Raw genomic sequence first — 24,222 nt, 5'->3', positions numbered from 1 at the left:
CTAGGTTAGAAGATAGGGAAGTCCAACACAATTGTCAATTTTTTTATTTTTTTTTAAATGCCTGCTTTTTGTAATAACAGCAAAACTATGAATGCAAAGAGGGGAGAGTAGAACTGGGACTTCTGTTGTTATTTCTTCCCAGCCTGATCTTTACGGGAAGAAAACTTGTCTGCATTCATTATCTTTCAGCTTGTACTCTGACTCAATTTATTTTTTAATTGTATTTTCTAATTTCAGCTGCTTCTTAAGGGAGGTAGACAATTTAAAGAAAAATAAATTCTTGCAAGTTCTGTGGGCAATGGAGATGGGATCGAGATGCCATTCAGAGAATATGTGCAAGTTCTTTCCATAATGAGGACCACAGTTAGGAACTGAGACTGTTATAGTGCAGACTGCCAGGAACCAGCGTATAACAGCATCAGAAATACAATGTTATTCTTCATTAGCTTTGTGGAACAACTTTCTCTGAAATACCAAGCCTAAAATAAAATTATAGCTATGCAAATTGGATATGACTCATAATAATCCCATTGCTTGAATAAGGAAAGATACATTCTGAAGTTAAAAATGTTGTTATTTCTTTATTTTGAGTTGACCATTGTCTAAGCTGTGACTATAAAATAAGCACCATCACATTGATACTGGTAAGACTAAAAAATGCTTGAGCCTACGTGAGGGGTTATACAGCAGAATGGAATAGAATCGAATGAAATGGACCTACAATGATCATCACTGCCTGACCAATTCAGGGTTGACCAGAAGTTAGAGCATGTTGCTAAATCCCTCTTAAACAGTGACAGGCTTGTGGCATTGGCCACCTCACTAGGAAGCTTGTTCCAATGTTTGACCACCCTCTCAGTAAAGAAGTGCCTCCTAATGTCCCGTCTAAACCTCCTGTGGTGCAGCTTGGAGCCACTCCCTTGTGTGCTGTCACTGGATACAGGGAGAAGAGATCACCACCCTCTCCACTTTGCCTCCTCAGACCTGTAGAGAGCAATGGAGTTGCCCCTCAGCCTCCTTTTCTCCAAACTAGACACGCCCAAAGTCCTCAGCTTCTCCTTATAGGACATGCCTTCTAGCTGTCTCACCAGCTTTTTTTGCCTGATTCTGGATGCATTCGAAGATCTCTGCATCCTTCTTGTGTGGCTCAGAACTTGTGGCTCACATGGTGCTCAAGCTGAGACCATACAAATGCTGAATACAGTGGATAATCACTTCTTTAGTCCAGCTGGCTGTGCTGTGTGTGATGCACCCTAGATGTTGTTTGCCTTCTTGACTTCCAGGGCACACTGCTGACTTAAGCCTGGTGCTAACCAGCACCCCCACATCCCTTTCTGCAGGGCTGCACTCCAGCCACTCCTCTCCCAGTTTATTCTTGTGTCCAGCATTACTCTGTCCTAGGTACAGAATATGCATTTAAACTTTTTATCCCATTAGTCATTGCCCAATGCTCAAATCTGTCTAGATCCCTCTGCAAGGCATCTTGTCCACCAGGAGAGTCAACTGCACGTCCCAGCTTTGTATTATCAGCCAACTTGCTAATGGTGTTTTCAATAATTGCTAAAAAGTAATTCTGTTGTAGGAGATTACCTATGTTGTTTGATATCATCAAATGTTGCACGAATGTTGTTTGATATCCTCACAGTGTGTTTAACATACGTTGAAGCGTCTTTGTCTCAATAATGATGTTGTTTCAACAAAGTAAGAAGTGTTTGTTATTTAAACAAAATATTTGATACTTCTGAATTGGGGAGAGGTTAATATGGTGAATATGAAATAAATGCTAAAGACTCTGACTAACACTACAGTTGATCAAGCAGTGATTGCTGTAATTATTTTTTTCCAAGTATTTTCTGTTACACAGCATAACTTTCCAAAACCTTTACCATCTAGCTGAAATGTTCCCCATTTAGTGGCAGCGGAAAGGTGGCATTTTGGTCTTTGAAATAATACTGTTAATTTATCACTCACTACTGTAAAACAATCAACCCTCAATAGAGATATGACAGCTTTAATTTCAGTGTCAAAGTTTATAAGGTGTTCGGTGTCTCTGTGTATAAAAACAAAAAGGCAGAAAATCTAGACTTCTACACTTTTTGGCATGAAAGGGGCATGTTTGCTATAAGATTCTTAGGAAAATTAAGTGCAATTAACTTGTTGCCCTAATTAGTTTTATGTTTATTTGGCTCAGAAATTAATTCAAGTTAAGACTGCATAAATTCTGAGTAAATGTGTCCAAACAAGAGCTAAATGCTGGTTTAACTGCTCTGCTTCACTATTTGTTTTAAATATATGTTTAATACCACTATGTAAACAAAGCCTCAGTTTTTAACTAGCACCTTTTTCCACAGGGACATCTAGGAGTTGTTTATACAGGATTTTCTTTGCTATTTTAAGTACAGAGATATAACTGCAACACATGATCCTGCGTTGTGAGATGCCCCCATTCTGGCTAGTTCAGGTGGATAGCCGAGTAGCATGGACTGAGGTGAAGGCTTCGTCACTTGGATGAAATGAGTGGCAGACTAAATAGCTACCACACCTTCAGGGGTGCTGGGTTAAGCCTTGCACCCACTAGTGGTATGTTTTGCAGCTGATGCTCCCAAGAGTCAGTCTGCTTTATTTGTTGTTTGTCTGTTGCTTTCAGCCTTTCCATTTAGTTGTGTTGTGGATTTATAGCAGTAGAAGCCATAATCTTCATAGCTGCAGCACTCCCCACAGGTATTCTGGCACAACCAAAATTTCTCTGTGTTCCTGTGGAAGTCCATACAAAAGTAAAGTTCTGTTCCTTGCTTAAATGATTTGTAGAACAAAAAATAATCTGTAGCAAGACACTCAGTATTGGCACCAGACAGTACATATTGAACAGGGTGTAGTCCATAACAAAAAACTTCACCTCCCATTCTGTGGTTTCTAAGCTTCCTCATCAGCCTCTTGAGAGTGCCTATACCCATCACATACAGGAAGACAAAATATACTAATCTTATCCACAGTTTTCCTGAATAATTAAAATATTTCTAATAGTTTAAATGTTTCATTCAGGCATATGCATCATTCACACATTGTGAAATGTTACTTCATATTTTTTTACAAGATACATGAATTAACATTGGCTTGATCCATAGAATTCTTGGCCTTTGCCTTTATTTGTGTTTTGTACTGAAATGTGTGTTCTTCATTTCACATAATGCCTGTTTTTCATGCCATAGTGTACTTTATTACCAGGGAGCTGCAAGATGTGGGTTTGGTGATGCACTCCAAATTGTTTCTTCAATCTGCTGCTATAGCTCAGAGTAATGTAGTGGTTGACTTAGATGGGTAGAAAGGGGAAAGTCATATTTTGTTCTTCTTCCTTCCAAACACTTTAATTACGTTTATTGGTAATGTTATGCTTCCTATCTTACAGTTTTTAAAAAATGTTTTAGGATAAGGAGTAGGTTCATAGCTTCTCTCTCATAAGGGTATAATAGTAATCGATAATCTTGTCTCAGCCTTAACGGGAAAGAGATTTAAGTTATTAATATTTATGTGTAATACTTTAAACACTGAATGACTTTGTATATAGGAAATTCTAATTTCATGCAAACATTTCACAGGGTTTTAAGAGTCTTATAGTACGAATCTAATCAAGATGAAACTTCAGTACAGCAGAGACAATAAATATTTTGCTCTTGGATTTCAGCTATAACCGAAGTGCACATGACTGCATCTACAGTAGCAAATTAAGCAGTACCAATGCCTCTTGGGCTCTGGGGCCAGCTGTTATGGTCTAGCCACATCCACAGCATTAAATCCCCTATCCTCTGTAACAAGATGACTTCATAAAAAATGCATCTTGGATGTCATTCCTGGCCTAGTTGATTCCCAAGCAGTACTTGGAGATTGTGTGGGAGAAGGTTCATGGACTTGTTCAAAACCTTGCCTGGACAGTTGTAATGATATTAGCAGTACAGATGCCCAAGTAGAGTGCTGAGTTTATCTCCTAACACTGTCTGTGGATATATGCAGCCTGATCATCCTCCTTTGCTCAGTGGTTTAATAATTTCAGAAGTCCAGCTAGAGCAGAAGCAAGAGCTGCTTGAGTGTATAACCGTGAGCAATGTTCTACCCCTTGCACCACTACAGGGAAATGTAAACATGTAATGCAAATCACGATATGGTAATTACATTGCAATTATTTTGAATGAAATGAGTTTGAGCTCTTAAGCACAATTTTTTTTAAACATAGAAAATAGCCCTGTGTTGCATATGATATACTGTATAATGTATACTTTAGCTTTAAGTTGAAATTCTCCTGTTTACGATTCATACACATATTCCTTTGGGACACTGCCCCATGGTGTAACACATCCCACTAACTTTTATTGGCATTTTCTAGCTTCCTTGTATACATCTATATGAGCTAATTTGAATTGTGCCAAAATGGAATTAATGCAATTAAAAAAATCAATTGCTTGGCAAGGCTAGAAAAGAGCCTTTATTCCTGAAGTTTGTCCTAAATAGTGTTCTATTGTAATAATTTTAATATGTAGTGGATTTTGTTTTTAATGTGATAATGGGATTGAAACTGCCATTGCAAGTAAAAGGAAACTGATCTGGTTAGCTGTGTACAGTCATTTTAATCAAGTAAGAATTCATACTAATTAGCTAAACATCTGAGAATTGTTAACAATACAGACTAAGACAAAGAGCTAAGAAAGAAATTGCTTAAAAAAAGAAACATGTCCAATATGTTTTCAACTGGTACGTTATTTTCTGGCTTGCTTTTTCCAGAAGTACAGGCAAATCTCAGTTATAAGGAACCATTTTCTATAGAATGGGAATATATTTATAGCTCCTAATAAACTATTGTTTCTGCTTGGTGCTTGCTTTACGGTATATGTTTTCAGATATGCTGTGCTAAATTTTGCTCAGCAACATTGGCACACAGATTACTTCTAGCATTCAGGTCAATGAGGACTGTGCCCTGTTTATAAAGAAATGAGAGATTACAGTAAAAGATTTTTGATTGAATGTAAGATACACAGACTTATTTGTATATATATGGGTCTACTGACATTAGCATTTAAAAATATCTTTCAGTATAAAACAAAAAACATTGATTAGCTCTGAAAGCTGTTATTTGGCAGTTTACATCAGAGCATTTTAAAACCATTTACATGAAAATATGGAGAAACTGAGTACACTGAATGTTTCATTATTTTCTTTAATGACGTTTTTCTCCAAAGTATACAGTAGACTCAGATTGTGCAAATTAAGAGTAATTATGGTAGTGAAAGGATATGTTTGTCATGTTTTCTTAAGACTTGCCATAAATCCTATGCTGTAAACATCTGAGTCACTTTCTTTTTGACTCATTGCTTATCTTCTCCATATCTTACAATTTTATAGAAATCAATATGATTGCTTTTATGTTAATAATACCCAGCTCTTCATTGCTTTGTAGCTACCTCTCAAAAGTAGTTATTCAGGAGTTTGTCAGCTACCTCATGTTGTGCCTATGGCTTATAATTGCCTCAAAAACCTTATAAATATAAAATAAATAGTAAAAAACGTGTTTTACAGGTAAACCTTAATATCTACTTCCAATATCAAACACATTGTCACTTCTGCACTCTGTCATTGTGAATTCTGTCGTATTGTGAAGAAATTTGATACTTTTCAAGGACAAAACAAAAATAAGAAATTTCAGTCAATGTTGCTACTTGAAAAATACTATTTCACAAATATGTTTCTTCCAGTTTAGCTAGTAATTCTTTGTCTACATGACAAGGGTATAAAGTGCAATATTTGAAAATAATAGTTAGAAGAGATTATGAATAACTTTAAAAAAATACTAATTCTAATAAATTATACATCAGACCAATAAATCATTGTATTTTTAGTAAATCAGTAAGAAAAAAAAGAAAGAAACCCATTCTGCACTCTCTTCGTTTTTGTCCATCTAAGCAGACCAATATGAGTGTGAGAGTCTTACAAGAATCTGAATGTTGAGCAATAATTCTGTGATAGGGTTTACATCAATATTAGGTTATGGCATTCAGGATGTTTAGTGCTTCTCTTGACCAATCCAAGAGATAAGTGATGGACTTTGGCACTCAGGATATCTGTTGTCTGTCTTGTGGCATCTGAGAGTTAAACATTTCTTGATGGACTAAAGAGATGTCTCAGCAACCCACCCAACCATTTTGCTTCCCCTCCTGCAATGCGTACCTGAGAACTGGGGAGTTTATTGTGGGACACGCTGAGATCGGAGACAAAGGAGTTCTACAGCTGGTGCTGGGAGCAGAATATCCAGTGATAACCAGGCCTTGATATCTCATGAAAACCACCAACTTTGCAGGACAAGACAAAGAGTGCCAGTCTCAAGCTACTTCTGAGGACGGAAACTCCACTGCAACAAACTAATCCTGTGATGCCAGTTGTCTCAACCTACTCTTTTGCTTTGGCTGATCTCATTAATTAGCCAAACAAAGACTATCTGCAGGACATAGCCCCGGTGCCATACCTACCCCCGTCCTATCTCGGGGGAGCACAGAGAAGATAGAAGGATTTTCTCACTCATTCAGGGAAAAAAGTGGGGGTGCAGCAGGCAAGAACTGTATAAAAATCTGGGACATTATGGGCGCAGGGAAGCACTTCCCCACCAAGAACCACTTCCGCACCGACGACATCGCTGAACTGTGGTGGTAACTGCTGTCGCTTGCTGTCCTCTATCTCTCTGCTTTCTCCTTTCTTTCCTGTCTCTGTTTTCCTCCCTGTCCTATCCGCTCTAAGGACTTTGCTGTGTTACTGCAATAAAAGTTTGTTGTGTGCGTGACATCTGACCTCGTTTGCATCTTAATTTCACCATTTGGGATCACCTTTAAACTTCTTCTCAGGTCCTGCCGGACAACAAGGTGCAGCTGCTGTGTGGCTTTTCCCAGAAGAGGAAGGGGAATCCAGCCGCCCCAGCCTCCCACTTCCTCCCACTTTGGTGAGGAGTGTTAGAAAGCAAGGGGGTTCTGCCCAGCTCTCGTAAGACCGCACGCCAGCCCTGGTGCCTCTTTGTGCACTCGATGTTGTGTTATCTTTGTTTTGTCCCGGCAAGATCATAAAAAATTGCCATGTATCTGAATACCGGATCGTGACATAGGTACATTGCATCCGTTTGTTATTCATAAAAATATGAACATTTCTGAACAAACATGGAAGAACGATTAGGGCTTCAGTCCAATTTTATAAGTTGCAGTCTGAAGAAATGCAAGGAATTCATTCATTTGGCATATTCTATCTGCATGAAATAAAAAATACACATTGATGGCTCCCATTGCATAGCAAAAGGAAACCTGCTGCTGTAGATGGATGCAGTTCATTTTTCAGGGCTGATAATTTATTTAAATAAAGAATATAATTTGTTTAGTTGTCATCACTGTTGTAAATTGCTGTCTTTGTGTCTTAACAAAATCTTGTAGATACCACGTCAAAAAATGTATCTTTAGGGATTAGTATTTTAACCAAAGTGTACTACAAATGTTTATTTTTTACTATATCTCTTTAAGACAATAATGTTTGGACTAAAACAGAAGACTTCCATATATGTGCCTGGAGTTTGAAAGAAAACCATTGTATCACATCTCCAAGTAAAGTGTTACATAAAAATAGAATCACTTTTGCAATACAGTACAATATGAAAAAAAATTGTTAAAAAAAAATTGGTTTTAATGATTTTTGCATAGTAACATTTTGGTGACCATAGACCTGATGAAAAGAGAATGTGACTTAAGTAAGAAGGGGGTAATATACTAATACTAGCTTCTCTGTGACACACAGATTATCTCTGACTGTTGAAAAATCTTGAAAAACATTGCAAATCACTGCATGCCAAGACTTGGGTGCCTTATGACAAGATCATTACTCTGCTATGCTTAGCTCTTCCAGCAGTCACCAAAACTAGACACCTAAAAGCAGATGTGAGTACAGTCAAACTGTGCAGAGAAACATCTCCACAGTGTTATTCCAGCTTCCAACAAGGATGTCCTGAGCTCAGGGTAGTGTCTTCTGATGAATCTGTCAATTGCTTTTAAAACTCAAATTTGGAGGAATCCTGTGCAGAAAGTTTTCTTTTGCTCATTTTGACATTGCTGCTTGCTTGGACCTGTCACCAAGTTTCTGTTCTGGAGGAGGCTCTGGGAGATCATATCTAATTGACCTTCTTTATGCTCCTCATGATTTTAGGAATCTGTTGTAGTTCTCACTTGCATTTTCCAAAATGAAGAATCATGGCTAAGGACTCACTTAGTTGTTCTTCTAGTCACTCTTAAATTTAATTGAATGAGACAGAGACTGGAGACTAAAACTGGAGACTTAGAGCAGCCCACACTGAGTGACTGAGGCTCAAGGCAGACAAGAGCATTGAATGGAACAGATGTGCTTGAAATTCAGCAAGCATAGACACCAGCCACCCAATTGTGCCAGATGTCAATGTGAAAGTGAGTTTCAAAGGCTGAACCGTCTTCCTAGATACCTAGTTAATTCCTAGGTCATGGCTAACTGTGTCACTTTAACCCTTCCAGGAGAACACTCCCAGCTTCCTTGGACAGCTGGGGTCCTACTGACTTGACAAGGTGAATGAAAGATGCTGCCCTTTTTTTGCATTGCTGTCTTGTCTTTGATACATATTTTGCAACCACATTCATCCTTCTTGAAGACCACAGATGTGCTGAAGCAGGGTAATTATGATGGAATAAATATTAATTTAAAACTAGATAGTTACTAAATAAACCTGAGGTATTTTTAAATCTTGTGTTAGATCATTCAATATTGCTTCTATACTTTTAAGTGGAATCTGATCTTAACCTGGGGTGTAAGGATAAGAAGAAAGGTGCCAGTGAAAAAAATTAGCAGATCATTTAATATTTCATCAGTTACGAGGATCCTAGCCACAGTCTTGTTCACTCTGGAGCAGTATGGTAGTGTCTGCTCTTGGAATGGAGCACTGCAGTATGTGGCTTTTGAGAAAAAGCTCATGAACTGTGGCAATATATCTAACTGTTTATTCTGCCTTGTCCAAGCTTGTATTCTGTCCTGCCGTACTTGACTGAACAAATAAGTAGAGGACAATATCTGTTGTTTGATATTTGTACAGTTTTCACTTGAAATGTAGTTAAAGTGTAAGTATGAATCAGACAGATGTCCTACCTGAACACCTTGGAAACAGAATTCAGCACAAGTTTGAGTCTTTGAATTAACACAGTATTACTTAAATGTTTTCACCTTCTCAATGTTGCTTTGCTCCTCTTAAAATATTTTATTGCATTTCCACCTCAGATCAGCCTCATTACAAATCTTGAAAGATACTTGCTTTGACTCTCTAAGCATAGAAAAAGATTGCATTTTCTTGCATTTTTCCTTAGTAATAAAGGACAAACCCCAGCATATAGAAAATACAGGGTAGAAGGGGGAAGAACCAGAATTTTGTAAAATGTTTTTGAATGCTTCTGCAGGCTGATTTAATTTCCATAGATCTAATGTGGGTTTGCATGTCAGTCAATTTAAAATAATTCTTTGCTTTGATTATGAACGTGACTACAAAATCAAATTAATATTTGCATAGTGCTTGGTTTATGTAAATTGATACATAAATGCTGCTGTAAGTCTAATTACTTTAATAATGAAAGGCAAAATCAAGTTGACTATCAGTTTTAAATTAGATTAACATAAACCATTTGTGATTTATTACAATACTGTCTACAAAATTAGATACTATATGCATGTATGTTTAAATCAGTTCATTATTATACTGGGTCTAAATTAACTTGTTATGATTTCCTTGACTGAAAAGAAATTTGAGTTTTATGCTACATTTTTACTAGTTCTCTATCACTAAAATACATGGGAAGAATACATTAGTTTTGTGGTTGGGTATTCAATCCTGGTTCTTATTTTGCAAAAAGAGAAACTTTCACCTAACATGAAATCATATTCAATTCATTAAGAGTAAGATGATATGCTTGGAAATCCCACTATATTGCAACTTTGCAACTCCTTTAGATCTTTGATGTTCTGAACACATCAAGTTAGAAAAAAGTTGGTAGGTTACTGCCAGTTAGCAAAGAGCAGATGGTTTTTATTACTGTGACCAGTAAATTGTGTATCTGTGGGAGTAATAAGCCCAATTAGCCAAATGTTGGCTGAGCTTTTAAGAGTTATAGTCTTACATACCTGTGCATATTTTCAATATAAACTTTTTCAATTGTGCAATTTGAAGAAAGCTTACTGGTGCACTTCTGCATTCCCACTTGTTAGCATTTGTAGAAATATCATCTTAGATATTGTCCTTCACATGATAAGCAATTCCAAGAACTCCTTAATACTTAGGTGGTACTTAATATATTTCTAAGTAGTAGTAGCTTACTTCAGGGTTGTCTAGGAGGAGTGTTAAAAGACAGGTGGCTTTTTGTCCCGAAGAGGCCTCTTGCCCTTGATTCAATAAACTATGACTTAAAATACACGGGCAAAATCATTGTTAGCTCAGCATACTCTGCAGTTTTTTAAAAAGACAGCTCTTCTTGAACAGCTTTCCATGAAGGAGCAGTCAGCACTCAAAGAACTTCCCAACTCTTTGTAGACATGGGTTAGAGTCAGTCATTACCTATGACTGATGACTAGTTTTCTAACAGGTCTAACCTCTCCAGCATGGGCAAAAAGCCTGTGAGCCATTCCTGTCTGCCCTCAGCCTCCCACACCACCCCAGCTGGGCTGGCCAAGTAGGGATAAGCTTGGGAAAAATCAGTTTATTCCAAGTTGCAGAAGAAAAGCAAAAGCCAAAGATAAAATGTGACATAAGGTTTCTCTTTCCCATTTCTGAGTTGTAAAAGCAGGCATTGATGTGATCCTCCTGTCAGCAGACACTGATCCTGCGGCACTTATCTTGAGTAATACCTGCTTTCATAACTGAGCCCAGTGAATTTAATGGTAATAGTTCTGCAGTTGCTCCCTTACCATCCAAATAAGCAATAGTTGCCACATACATTCAACAAGGCCTTTTTGATTTTTTTAACATACTTTACAACTCTTCAGGGTCAGTATCATGTCTTCCTGCATGTCAGTGCAGTGTCTGGTGTGACAAGTTTCTCTGCATATCTCTGCAATTAAAAGTAATAAATCCCTTAAACTTGTTAATTGCAGATTTCCTATAGATGCACAACTGTATTGGTTCCTTGGCTTTTCCTCAATTACCTAATGTTGGAGTTAGAAACACACAAAATAAAATGTTTAAGAGTCTGACAAATTAGCAGCTTTTAATAAATTGTGCTGCTAATGCATATATTAGAGAAATAACTTCAAATTTTCCTAAATTGAGTAAGTTGAACTGAATTAAGTGACATCAGACACCAAACTAGTTTGTGGGTTTTTTTAATCAGAAAATTCATTTTTACTTTAAGGCTCATTTAAATTGCCTTATTTAAATGCCACAACTTGTTGCTAATTTCTGACAGAAAACTGCTAAAATGAGAAGTGAGGGGATATTTTTGCTATCTCAGTGTGGACTTGTATCTGGAAGATGTTGGTCTGGAGTCACTGACCATCTGTTTTCATGGCATTATGCCAAAAATGTATTTTCACTGTAGATTTAGATGCTTGCTATGAGCTAGTAAATAGCCAAACAAATATTGCAGCATCTTCTTCAAGCACATTGTAAATATGAACTCCCAGCACTTTTCAAGATAAAAAAAGGTGTAATAAAAACGTGTTTATTTCTTAGGTAAATCTTGTAGTCTCAGTAGCTTTAATGATTCTAACTTTGTTACTCAGATTTAATATATTCTTGAGACAATTCTGTTGATTTAAACCAGAAATTAATTTGGTCCAGAGTTTTCAAAAAGCTGTATTTTCCCTTTGAGTATTTAATTTTGAGTCAATTTTTCTCCCTAGAGCTGTCATTGGGATATTGTTCAAAGCACCAGGAAGAGAAGAGAGCCAGTAAGCTCTGTAGGAGATGGCAGCCTTCTCCTGTGGTTCTGGGACCAGTAGAGTGAAGTTTCAGTGGTGCAGTGCTTTAAGAAAGCATTAGCACATATCCTTTGGAGTAGATCTCAAGGGTCCCTCTGAGGACTACATTAATTTTCTGCTTCTCTTTGCTGTCTCGTGACTCACCTTGCTAAAGTAGAGCCCTGCGATGTTCAGTCCCACCAAAGAGGTTTCTCAGGTCTTCCCCAGAGACTACAAACATCATATCACTATAATAAAAAATCTCCTTATCTGGAACACTAAGTTCATTTTGGAAAAGTCCAAAAGCACTAGATACTCAAGATTGGGCTAAGCAGCTACATACAGAGGGAGGCAAACTGGAACTCTGCAGAATCTGCTGAGGAATAGAATAGAATCATTCCAGTTGGAAGGGACTTCAAATTATCATCTAGACCAACTGTCTGACACATTCAAAGCTGACCTGTAGTTAAAGCTACAGACACTGTCATGCTTACAATGGGTTGAGAGAAATAAAATTTGCCTTCAAAATTGTTAAGTACTACCTTAGAAAGAAAGTCCCTTGTGCACGTCAAATGGTGAGATATCAGTAAGGTTTTATTCAGAAGTGAATAATATTTTTGTCTCCTCCCCTTTTCTTTTGAATGGGACTGAATTTAGAAGGATTTTTTTCCCCCATTTTCATGATCTGATAGTCGGATACGTGGAGATGCCTTGTGATCCCTCCAGGGCAAAACAAAGATAATAAAATATCGGGTGCACAAATAGGTTTTTATTTAGGTACAGATCAGCTGGTGAGTTATAGCTATATATTTGTCGTAAGCTTCGAAAAGATAGAATAACTAACCCTAGACTACAAAAGAGAAAGGTCAGGAAAGGAAATAAAGAGTTAAAAGGAAGTCACCACCCAGAGCTCCAGGGGTGTCCTGTTGGTCTTGTTGGTCTCCATCTCATAGTAGAAGGGGGGATGGTGGTTCAGTCTTAGCAGGCATCTTGAGACTGGTGCTAGTGTCCTTTATACAGTTGATTCCTGATTTGTGCTACAGTGGTTACCCTGTCACTGTTCTTTATCACCTCCTGCATTTCTTTGGTCCAGTTTTTTGTAAGCCTTTTCTGCCAGGTTGGTGATTTACATGAGAACACTCTCTGAGCCTCTTAATTAATTCAAGGCCTGTCTATCACCTCCTTGCTCAGTGCTAGCTGTGGCACCAATTGTATGCCTCTTTTGTCTGCAATCTTAGCACATCCCACACCAAACTCTGAGGTTACCTTCTGTATTTGCCACATCACAGGGGGTCTTGCCATTATCAGTTTAGTAAAACCAGTTTGGTGGGTTGCTGTGATGACTTTTCTTTGTTAAGCACTGCTTATCTCTTGGCTGTATCCAAACACCAGGCACCATAAATGTCCGAATATTTATCTATGAATATTTGTCTATGTCTGTCTATTTATCTCTTGGATTGTTTGAGACAAGCACCAGTGTATCCTGAATGTCACACCCATGAGTAAGGGAAGGTTTTTGTGAAGATAAGTAGCTCTGAAAATGGAAAGACACTTTCTTGACCCAAAGAGAAGCTGATACCAATGGTAAACAGAACACACTAAGAACTAACAAAACCATTTCCTGTTGCCTGGAGCCTATGCTAATTGTTTTGCTTTTTCTAGAAGAAAATAATTTATTCTTCCAGTTCAGGGCTTTGTGCTGCTTTATCTTAAGCTGGAAACAGTTTTCTCTCCTTTTCCTTATTTATCCAGGTTTTGCTTTTGTTCTGAACAATGATCTGTCACTGACATAAACACATTTTCTTAATGGCAACCATATTCCCTGTTTCTGCTTGTAAAGACCAATTAAAATAGTGTTTATGGAATGTTGCAGTTCTTGCGAGGATTTATTTGGGCTGCATCAAGCAGGGAAACAAATAATCTGCTAAATGTAAACATGCATTTTCTATCAATCATTTAATTTAGTTTGATGCTTGAGTGTTAATGCTGTCAACTGTATGTTAGATTTCTTATGCCTATGGTATGCTTTCCTTAGCTAGTCAAAAGCCTTACTAATACTACATGGAGTTTTTAATCTCAAAAGAACTGCAAGTTAGAGCTTTTTATTGCAACCTAACACTGATTTCTGTGATTGTTTGCTTAGTTGGTTACCAGTGTTCTTGCCCTCATGTATGGAAGGGAGGTGGGGAGAGAGGTGTGGTTTGGAGCAGATGCTGATCTGTTCACTCCTGTGAACAGTCCTGTGTCTTGGGGAAATGGCAGGAAGCCGAATCAGGGGAGGTTTAGGTTGGATATCAGAAAAAGATTTTTCACCCAGAGGGAGGTTGAGCACTGGAACAAGCTCCCCAGGGAAGTGGTCACAGCACCAAGCCTGCCTGAGTTCAAGAAGTGTTTGGAAGATACTCTCAGGCACATGGTGTGATTCTTGGGGTGCCCTACATTGGGGCAGAAGTTGGACTCAATTATCTTGGTAGGTCCCTTCAAACTCAGCATATTCTATGATTTTAAGTAGGATCAGCTATATGGGGATCACTCAGTTCTGCTCTGTGATGCAGTAACTTTTTATGTACTTCTGGTGGTGCCACATGGCTGGGCAGGCAGGACAGTGTCCTGAATGTGTGTGGCTGTTCTCTTCTCGAGGGTGCTTCTGGCTCTGGGGAGCTCCCCTGCCAGATACCTCTCCTTCCACCACCAGACCTTGCAGCCTGTCCCCCAGCTCTTGGGAGCTTCATGGTATAGCTTGGCATGCACAGACAGATCAGCAATGCCAGCCCACCAGTCTGAGGAGTCTCACGAGAGAGCTCAGCATTGTATGGCTGTCTGTTTCTCAAAGGCTAGTTTATCACATGCTGAGAATAAAGTGGCTCCTGTATATAAAACCAAGATAAGGATTCCATGTTTGATTATAATTTTCAGCATTAAAAAATGAGGTAGTGATGCAGGTCAACAGCTCCTATCTGCCTGGCTCTGTTAGCCCCATTTACAGCTTTTGGGGTGGACTCCTTCTCAGTGAGAGGGCTCCAGTGCCAGAGGCCAAAGATGTATAAATATGCTAGTATTGCTACAGATTCTTTACAGCACAAGTTGACTGTCTTTCTTTTTCCTGTCTTCCATACAACACAAATACAATTGTGGAGCTGTGTTTATTTGCCTTAGATGCCTGCATCAAATTTCAAACTCCCATTGCACTCATCTCCTGGACAGTTTACTTTAATATTCCCTTTACTGAAGGAACTTCCCCTGAGTTTGCAACATTATAAAAATCATATGTTATGTAAATATCAACTTATCAATGTGTGCATGTGTGTTTCAAGTCTGTGACAATGCTGCTGATTCTGTGACTTTTGAGAAGAAGACTTGATGTGTCCGTATTAAGTTCAAGCATGGCAATCAGAATACATATGGTGATGTTTTTGAGGTGTTACAGTATGCTTAAGATTATCAGTATGTTATATATAAGCTTCAGGATATATTTTAAGATTTTGTTTGCAGCACAAGTTATGTTTAATCTCTATCATCTCATAGCAACCATGTATAGTATAATAACATCATAAGTGCTGACACTGGGAGACAGATTGCCTGTGTTGTGATCCTGCTTGACAACACCCAGTTAATTTTAGGGATTCTCTTCTCAGTGTTTTAGGACCAAAGCAACTGGGGTGTGTTGATATGCAGCATATTTTACTGAAAGGGGTTTTGGAGGTGAGCAAGTATGTGATTATATAAGTATTGATGCATGGAGTACAGCCCTGAGCTTTTTACTAACATAGGCAGGTTTTTTGTAAGAAATTTCATGTAATTAGTTCTTAAGTCTTCTCCATTTTCTGTATACTTCTTGGGTATCTAATATTTGCTTTTAAATATTAATACTTAGTATATAGACTCAAGCAGAACTTCTCATCTGTCAGGAAGTACTGTTTGTGTGTAAGCATAAAGCTTTACAGGTTGATGGGAACAGCACAGGTTTGGGAAAGGGAAGAATTTGGCTATATATAAAAAAAGTTTTACGAACAGAAACTGATGGAGTCAGAAAAGCCAGAGTAATGGCTTTGGGCACTTTACATGCTGTGTGAGGAGTGTGAAACTAATCAAGATGCAGAGAAACTTGGTGAAACTGTATCTGTATTGGTTGGGGAAGATGTTGGGGTGTGGATACACTCTCGAAAGATCTATCAAGCCGTATTCTTTGTTAGGTTGTGTTCTGCAGAGGAGAAAAATTACCGCACAGCAGTTGACAAACAAAGCATCAAGTGCATTTGATTATAAGATCCCCTGCTATCACCTGATCATTTTCCCCTGAAGAAATGCCTTTGTGTCCCCTAGACAAATGATTAAGAAGTCCAAGAAAATAATGTGCAAAATCTTTGCCATAAACCAGGAAGGATTTTTACAAGCAGACAGAAAGCCTATCTCATGTTCATAAATGTGATGGAAGAGTTAAGCCACCTATAAAAACATCTAGTAACATAACAATAACCATATTTTTCGAGTGGAAGTCTATTTTGTCCCCAGCAATGAAAACTTTCTGTTAATACTCCTTCTTCTGTATGTCACCATTTCTCAGCTCTCCTCTTCATATATGACCAGTTATTATCCCAGAGACTTAACAGCTACTATAATTTTCAGAAAAATTGTGCATGTGGCAGAATGCCATAGGAATTAAGATTGCAAAATAAAATCTGCAATTGCATTGGCTGTACCAGGAATCTGTGTTTGTGGGTGAGGTTTGTCATTGTATGCTATCAAACTACCTGGGTTTCCACACTTTCCTTCACTGCCACTACATTATCTATGTTTGTGTGTGTAACTGTAACAGGAGCCTATGCTTTCCAGTATTAAAATTGACTAAAATTGATGCTGCTTAGGTTCTTATCCAGCCTATCTTAATAACACAAATAAGAAGAATAAAGTTGTGTTTCAAATTTCTTACAATTTGTTCTGTTCACTGAAAGTTTCTCTTGTGTGCTGGTTTTACCCACACATGAATGTGAAGGATTTAACTTTTCATAAGTTACTGAGTCAAAGTTACTCTACCAATGTTTTCAGACTTTTGGTACTTTCGTGACTATGGATTGGTGCTAAGGAAAGCCAGTGACCGTAGGCTCATGCTGGAAAGAATGAGCACAACAGTTGAATGTATAATACAGTGCACTGGCTTTTCTGCAGCTTCAGACAACACCAGATTAAGAGCAGTTCAGTTCTTCAGTTGTAACTGCTTGCTTCCTGATGTGTTTTTTAGAAGGTGGATGAAGTGTGAGTGTCTGTATGCTACATAATCAATAGAATTAAAATCCCTGGCCACTTATTTCCTGGGAAGTGATTAAAATCCACTTAGTACATAGTTTATGGTAGCCATGCCACTCCTTTGCAGCAATATGTCAGGGTAATTATTGGATAGTTTATGAAGTGTTAAAATATAAATGGTCAGCATAAATCTTGTTAAAGTGTATTTTAATAGTTTTATTCCATTCAGAGAACAAATGGAGTAGAGCTTTTTCTGGCCTTCTTATAGTCTCCTCCAAACTTAAGTAGCTGTATAGCTCTTCCAGTAACTGAGGAGCAACTTTTCTTAATATTAAGAGATACTGAAAGGATGCAGCAGTAGTTGGTTCTTCTCTGATTGGCGATGTAAAAGTGGCACAAAATATTAGGTGATGTAACTTGTCAACAGCCATACTGCAAATCATGTAGTCCCTGCAGAACAAAAGCTCTACTGCCTGCTCTACCATGTCTAATAAACCTTCACATACATGAGATGTATAGTTTTTGAAATCTTATTTCTATTAATAGATTAAGTCCAAAGTGCAGGATTAGAGTTGAAATTCAGTCCTTGCCATTCCTTCCTCACTGTTCAGCTGATTTCATATGAAATTTGAAACCAATGTTTCCTAAGCCAAGTTGTCTCTGGAAGAAGCATCGCTACAGTTTCGAGACATAGTATTGTTGATGCTGCAATAGGGCATCATCTCTAAATTCTGCCCCAAAATGGAGTAGGATTTACTGAAGTATTGATAACTTTCATTAAATCAACACATAGAGTTGGAAGAAAATGCAAGCACACAACCTTTAAAAATCTTTGGCGCTTCAAGGCTTGCTCGTTTTTTCCTGCAACATTATGTGTTATCTTGGTGATACCAGTTATGTTGTTTTAGTTGGCAATAGATTTCAACAAGAGGTTCATAATTAACAAGACTCTGGACTGAAAGCCATCCTGGGGGCTGTGGTATCCAACTTGGTTCTGAGTTTGGTTGTTATTAACATGGCAGATGCATTTATGTTGTTATATTCTTGGTAAAGTGTAAACAGGAATATTTCAACTTTGTTTGCCATTTTTAAAGTAGAAGGTAATGGAAACCAAGGTATGTTATAGCATCTTTTTAAGACATTCAGTTGTATTTTTGACACCAGCGTATTCTTTATTGCTATTTATTGTCATGTTCTTTATTTCTGAAATAAAAACAAGGAAGTGCTAATACAATTTCACACCTTTTTCCTTGGCTAAGCTTATTCTTTCTTGAAAGCTGGGCCAGAGTACTGTTTATTCAGACTTAAATGTAATTTAGGTAACAACTTAAGGAAGTGCTGATGGCTCCCATTCATGCTGAAGACAGCATGCCATTGAGTTTTAAAAATATTTTTGAAAGCGTACAAAAATAATAAATTGAAGAGACTACTGATCACAGCATAAACAAATTACTGGTACTTCATATCTCCCCCCTTTTAGCTAGTTTGGGTGAGTATAACTTTTGACACATTTGTTTAATGTTCTGTCCCTTGATTTTCGTGTAGAAATTTCTTCATACAGAAAAAGCAATGTTGTATGTGTCACATGAACTGTGCAGTGTTCAAGAGCATTAGCAGCATGTCAGACAAAAGCCCAGCACTTTTTAAAATCCTCAGAAAGTGTCCTTGAGTATCTATCGTGATCTATTGTTTCTGATTTGTTCCATTGCTGACAAAACAGATATTTTAAGCCAGTGCACAAAATGGCACTTATTTTAAAATCAATGTGTAGAACATCAATTCCTAAAACTCCATCTAAAGCTTTAACTTTGCAGAATATATTACTTTGCCAATAAAGCTGACTAGCTCAGGAAAGAATGTATGCATTCTCTAGGTTTTACCCATACCACTTGATAAGCAAAGATCTTGTTAAGCCATTAACTAAACCTAAGTAGCCATTGGCCATTTTTGTGCTAGAGAGGAGCCTCCTGCAGTTCAAATACATCATGAGTGCTTTTACTGCTTTTCATTCTAGATGAGAGGATACCTCAGTTCTTCAAACTTGTATCCCTGTGAATGGCTCAGAGCTAAGTAGGAGTGCTTCTGGTTTTCTTTTATTTTACAGGAAAGTAAACCTATCTCTTTTAAGCAGCTTCTTTGTAAAGTTTAATTAAGTATTTGAAAAAATACCACTTGGTCTAAAATAGTTCTCTTTATTTGCTTTCTAGTTCAATTTTGTTGGGAAGTTGCTTGGACCAAGAGGAAACTCCTTGAAGAGGCTACAAGAAGAAACAGGTGCAAAAATGTCCATTCTGGGGAAAGGATCCATGAGGGATAAAGCTAAGGTACTATATCTGGGTTCTGATTGCCATTGGTGTTTATACATATGTGCTTTAGCTGTTACACTTAGATTGTCTGTTTACTTATCAGTGACTGAATTAATAGGGTCATAATAGACTCTGGCTCTAAGGCTTATTTGTTTTTTTCAAGTAACATCAGTTGCTTAAATACACTTTTTCTACACAAAGCTTGCTTCCCATATAATGGTAGAACATCACAGTTACATAGTACCACTGCTATTTAAATAGTTAACCCAAAGGAGAAACCAGTTTGAAGTTCATTTGTTCTGAGAGAAGTGTGTTTCTTCCCAAAAAGTCTTTAACTTGTGTAGATTACTGCCTTAATATTGATGTACATAATTAGGTTACCTCTGTAGTTTATTGTTTCTTTAGAGATGGGACTTTATTTTTAAAGATTGAATATATATTCAGAGCACAGTTCTAAAAAAGATAAGATAAAAAAAAAAAAAAAGTTTTGCTTAATTTGGTTTAAAAATGCGTTATAGATAAAAGAAAAAAGGTGTTGGAAGCACTGCTTTGTCAAGGCACCTAAGGTAATTATTTGGAAGGTAAGACAGCTTCATATATATCTGATCCAAATAACAAGTGCTGATTGCATTCTGTCGTCTCACTGTACAGTCTGTAGAACAGCAGCATTATGGTCAGGACAGAAATAAAGACTGCTGATTTCACTGAACTGTATATTGCTTTAGTAATACGCATTATTCTACTTTCCTTTCTGCAGCCTCTGTCATTCATCTCAGTAGCTAAAAGAATGAAGGAAATAATAAGCCAGAGTGAAGGAAAGGCTAATCAGGATTTTGTGGTTGGCATTACTTGGTCTTAGTAATGCTTATCGGCAGTCACACTGGTATTATAAGGTCTCCAATTGCAATATTGAAAAAAACCCACAAAACAGACAAATTAAGCACACAGAATGTATTTAATTTTCTCAGAGACTTCTTTATGAGATTGGGCATACTGACACTTCAATCATGTATTTAACATTATATTTTATGGTAATAAATGTTGAATACAGTAAAGATTTTATTTCTAGGTTTTGACAAGTAAAATATTTTATGACTTTTGGCTTGCTTCTGGAATGATAAAAAATTACTCCCCAGATGAATGAATGCATGTGCTTCTAAGTAGCAGTAATTTGCATCAGTATTGCATCTATCAGCTCCATTCTCAGCCACCCACTCAGGTTATTATTGCCAAGAGCAGCAATTTGCCCTGGCAGGGGCGTTTGAAGAGATTTTTACCAGATAGAGATGTTTAAAAACACATAAATGGACTAAGTCCTCCAATTTTGAGATAGGACACTCTTCTTATCATATCATTTGAATTTCATCTGGTCATAATGAGCAGTGTCAGCAGGCCAGTTTTTACATTCACTCATGAGTATGTCAGCAAAAATAAATATGGGGTATTTTTTTTTTTCTCTTCATAGAATATTTAGTTAGTTATTAAGCATCATGGAAACTCATTTATATAAGAATGGTGTAAAAATGAAGTTATAGAGTAAAATAGCAACTTCTGTGGAGAAGGCTTCATAAGCAACTGTTACCTTAATCCAGTTTAGACATTACTGACTCAAACAAAAACCAAATCCCTGTGCAATTACAGTCAGAGAGAGGAATTATCTGATCCATATACATCAGTGTTACCAGTTCTAAGCAAAAGAGGCTGAGAATGGTCACGGGACAGGTAAAAATTACAATTAGCATTTCAGAGAGGGTATACTAGGTTGAAATGCTAGTAAAATTTAATTAATTTGGCTGTGAGCATAAATAATAGCATGAATTGCTCCATCACTAGGGAAAATCCAACTCGTTCTTGCTAGAACAGTTTTCATGCCATAAAACAAGTACATTTTTTTAATTTACGAAGGTTTTTTTTTACTGATTAAAATACGAATTACCAAAGTCTGGAGGCTTGTTGTGGTTATTTTGTACCATACAAGAAATCAGTTTATGTATATTCATGGATGAATCTTCCTTCTGGAGGAATTTTCAAAGAAAATTCATGTAATTTATCCCTGTAAACTAGAATTTCCTTAAAGCTGGCTGTTGTACCATGAACTGTAATACTTCCTAGGCAGGCTGCAAACACGTGCTTTTCCCTTCCAGTCCAGTGCAGCTGGATGCTGAGCTGCGTCAGAGCAGCAGAAGCAGAATGCCTGCTGGAAATTACTAAATACTTTTATGCCCTAAATCCTTAGGTTCTCACTCTTTGAAAAGAACTCATTCAGTAATTTGGGGTTTTTTAGTGCTACAAGGAACCATACTTGGCCATACTCTAATTTTGGACCTATGGAGGGGCAATTTCCAATCCTGACTCTGTTGGGGAGGTATATCTGCTTTTCAGAATTTCCTTGTCTTTAATAAAGAGAACTGTGGGTAATTTCAGAGGCTAAATGATTGGGGATGTTCCTTTCCAAAGGGTCAGGAAACACTTGTTAAGAGTGACTTGAGATTTTTTAATATCTGCTGTGCCTACGGATGTGGGAACAGGATAGATAAATTTGAAAAGGTAATGCAGCTTACTTAAAATGAGTATTATTAATATTTCCAACTGTGCACTAAATAGCACAGAACTTATATATATGTCATAGAAAGTTGTGTTAGAAATTGGTGAAGGGATGCCCAAGTGTTACTGCATTAGATTTTTAAGAATGTTATTTGGGATATAAGGAATACTTTAGAATCTTCCAGAATAGCATAACTCATGTGAGTACTTAAATCTCTGTGCTTAAGCTAATGGCACTGGCTCAGAAGAAGTCTAGTTTTCTGTAGCAGGAAAAATACCCTACAGTGTTCTGACAGGAAAAAACAAGCACCATCATGAAACATGGACAGTCTGGTAGGCACAACCAAAGGTGATGCTGGCCTTGAGATACTTCTTCCTTTTGATTTGGCATGCCAAACTATAGCTAAATTTTGAAATATTTATTATGTTAATAACTCCCATTTATTTTAAAATCATAAAGACAGCATTGTTCAACATGTTGAGTACAGCCATGACCACTGAGAATTGGGCCCATCCTAAGAGCACAGCCAATTTCCAGTGAGTTCTTAGAACAGGTTGAGCTCTGATTTTCCTGCTTACTTACATCCTGACACTAAAGGTGAGGATGTAATTCCTGCAGTACCATGCTGTTATAAATATGCAAAGGCATTCTTCAGAACAGATACTGATGAGATGAAACAGTCATGTTGAATTGCTTGGCTTTTGATTCTTTTCCATTTCTTTTTCTTCTTTTTCCAAACAGCATGGGGGGTAATTTTAAAGGTAAACAATCAAAATCAAGTGACAGAAGAAATGTGGAAAAGTGGAATGAATTTATTGCTTTCAGACATATGTGCAGATTTTCTCCTTTTCAACCATGCAATGAATGTTTTTCACTGTGCCATTAAAAACCACCAACAAAAGTATGCAGTGAGCTGGAATAACTTTTTTTACATAAACTATAGCAGTAAGAGAGTATTTTCTATGAAAATGAAGAACTTTTAGGGCCAGAGATAAAATAGCTACAGTAGTGTCATTAGAACTGCCTGTAAGGGCTGCATGACCTGACTGCAGATTGCTGGAGCTTGGGGAGAGTGTGTGGGAAGAGTCAACGTACTCCTGCCCTTCCACATTTCCCTAAGAACCCTCCACACTTACCATTACATCTTGGATGTGGGGCAAATTATGGAACCCATTGCTGACACCAGTGTGTGCTGGTGCTCTGCAGCCTCTACAGAAAGTATATCTTCAGTCTGGTGTCTAGTGTCTAGAGTCTTCAGATTGTATGTTCATGCAAGCTCACCAGCACCAAAAGACTCCAGAGATTGCCAGTCCTTGGGAGGCTTTCACATGCTGCCTTAGCACATGCTTTCCTTTCTTCTTTGTCAGACTGTATCTCCATCAAAACTTACAGATACCTATAGAATTAATTTATGAAAACTCACATGGATGGGACTTTACTCAAAAATGTTTGGATGCTTGTATTTTCATTGTTTCTCCTAGGTGTCTCATTGTGTCCACACATGCTGTCTGACCCCTCTTCTGTTTTGCCAGCTCATCAGAGCTGTGCCAATCAACTTATTTCCAGAAGGTGATTCCTTTTGTTTTCCCTCCAGGACACTCTGTTACCCAGAGTGTCAAAACTAAGAAAAGCAAGTAGTCTTCTGTGCTTCCCAGCCACATTCTTTTAGCTAAATTTGTGTGTTTTATGATCGTTGAGGTCCCTTCAAACCCAAACCATTCTATGATTCTATGAATATCACCATAAACTGAGGTCTTTCAGTCACATGTCTTCTCTCTGGCACAAAAAGAATGTGTTTATTCAGCGAGGATCTTTATAGCTGGGGAGTCAGCAACGTCTTCATTTTTTAAAATACTCTTGCATATTTGGGGGTTTTTGCCTCTTGCCTGTCTGCACTCTGTGGGATTGGAGCTGGTTTTCACTGGTGCAAGATCTTGCCTACCATCAGAGTCAAGAATTATCCATCAGGATTTGCTGCGTCACAGAAATGCTATATTTATCTCCTGACCATCTCTCAGGCAGTCCCTTCCTGAGGCACCAGTAACAAAAAGACATCAGGGAAGATTGCTATGCTGGTGTTCTGCTGATTGAATAGTCGTGAGGAGAGAAAAATCCTAAATTGAACAAATAAAAAAACTTCATGGCCTTCGTCGT

At 37.6% G+C, this 24,222-nt stretch overlaps 1 protein-coding gene across 1 annotated transcript in view; it reads left to right on the top strand.

The window, feature by feature from the left end:
• Positions 1-24,222, top strand: part of KHDRBS2 (KH domain containing, RNA binding, signal transduction associated 2) — a 261,364-nt gene that overhangs the window by 24,881 nt on the left and 212,261 nt on the right. The window contains exon 3 of the mRNA XM_009999274.1: positions 19,425-19,541. Within this exon, the coding sequence (XP_009997576.1) occupies positions 19,425-19,541 (117 nt within the window). The remainder of the gene's footprint in view (positions 1-19,424; positions 19,542-24,222) is intronic.

This window comes from Chaetura pelagica, unplaced genomic scaffold (genome assembly GCF_000747805.2).
Source record: "Chaetura pelagica isolate M959 unplaced genomic scaffold, ChaPel_1.0 scaffold90, whole genome shotgun sequence".
NCBI classification, from domain to species: domain Eukaryota; kingdom Metazoa; phylum Chordata; class Aves; order Apodiformes; family Apodidae; genus Chaetura; species Chaetura pelagica.
The sequence above is the reverse complement of the archived record's forward strand: the minus strand, read 5'-3'. Positions and strand labels throughout refer to the sequence as shown.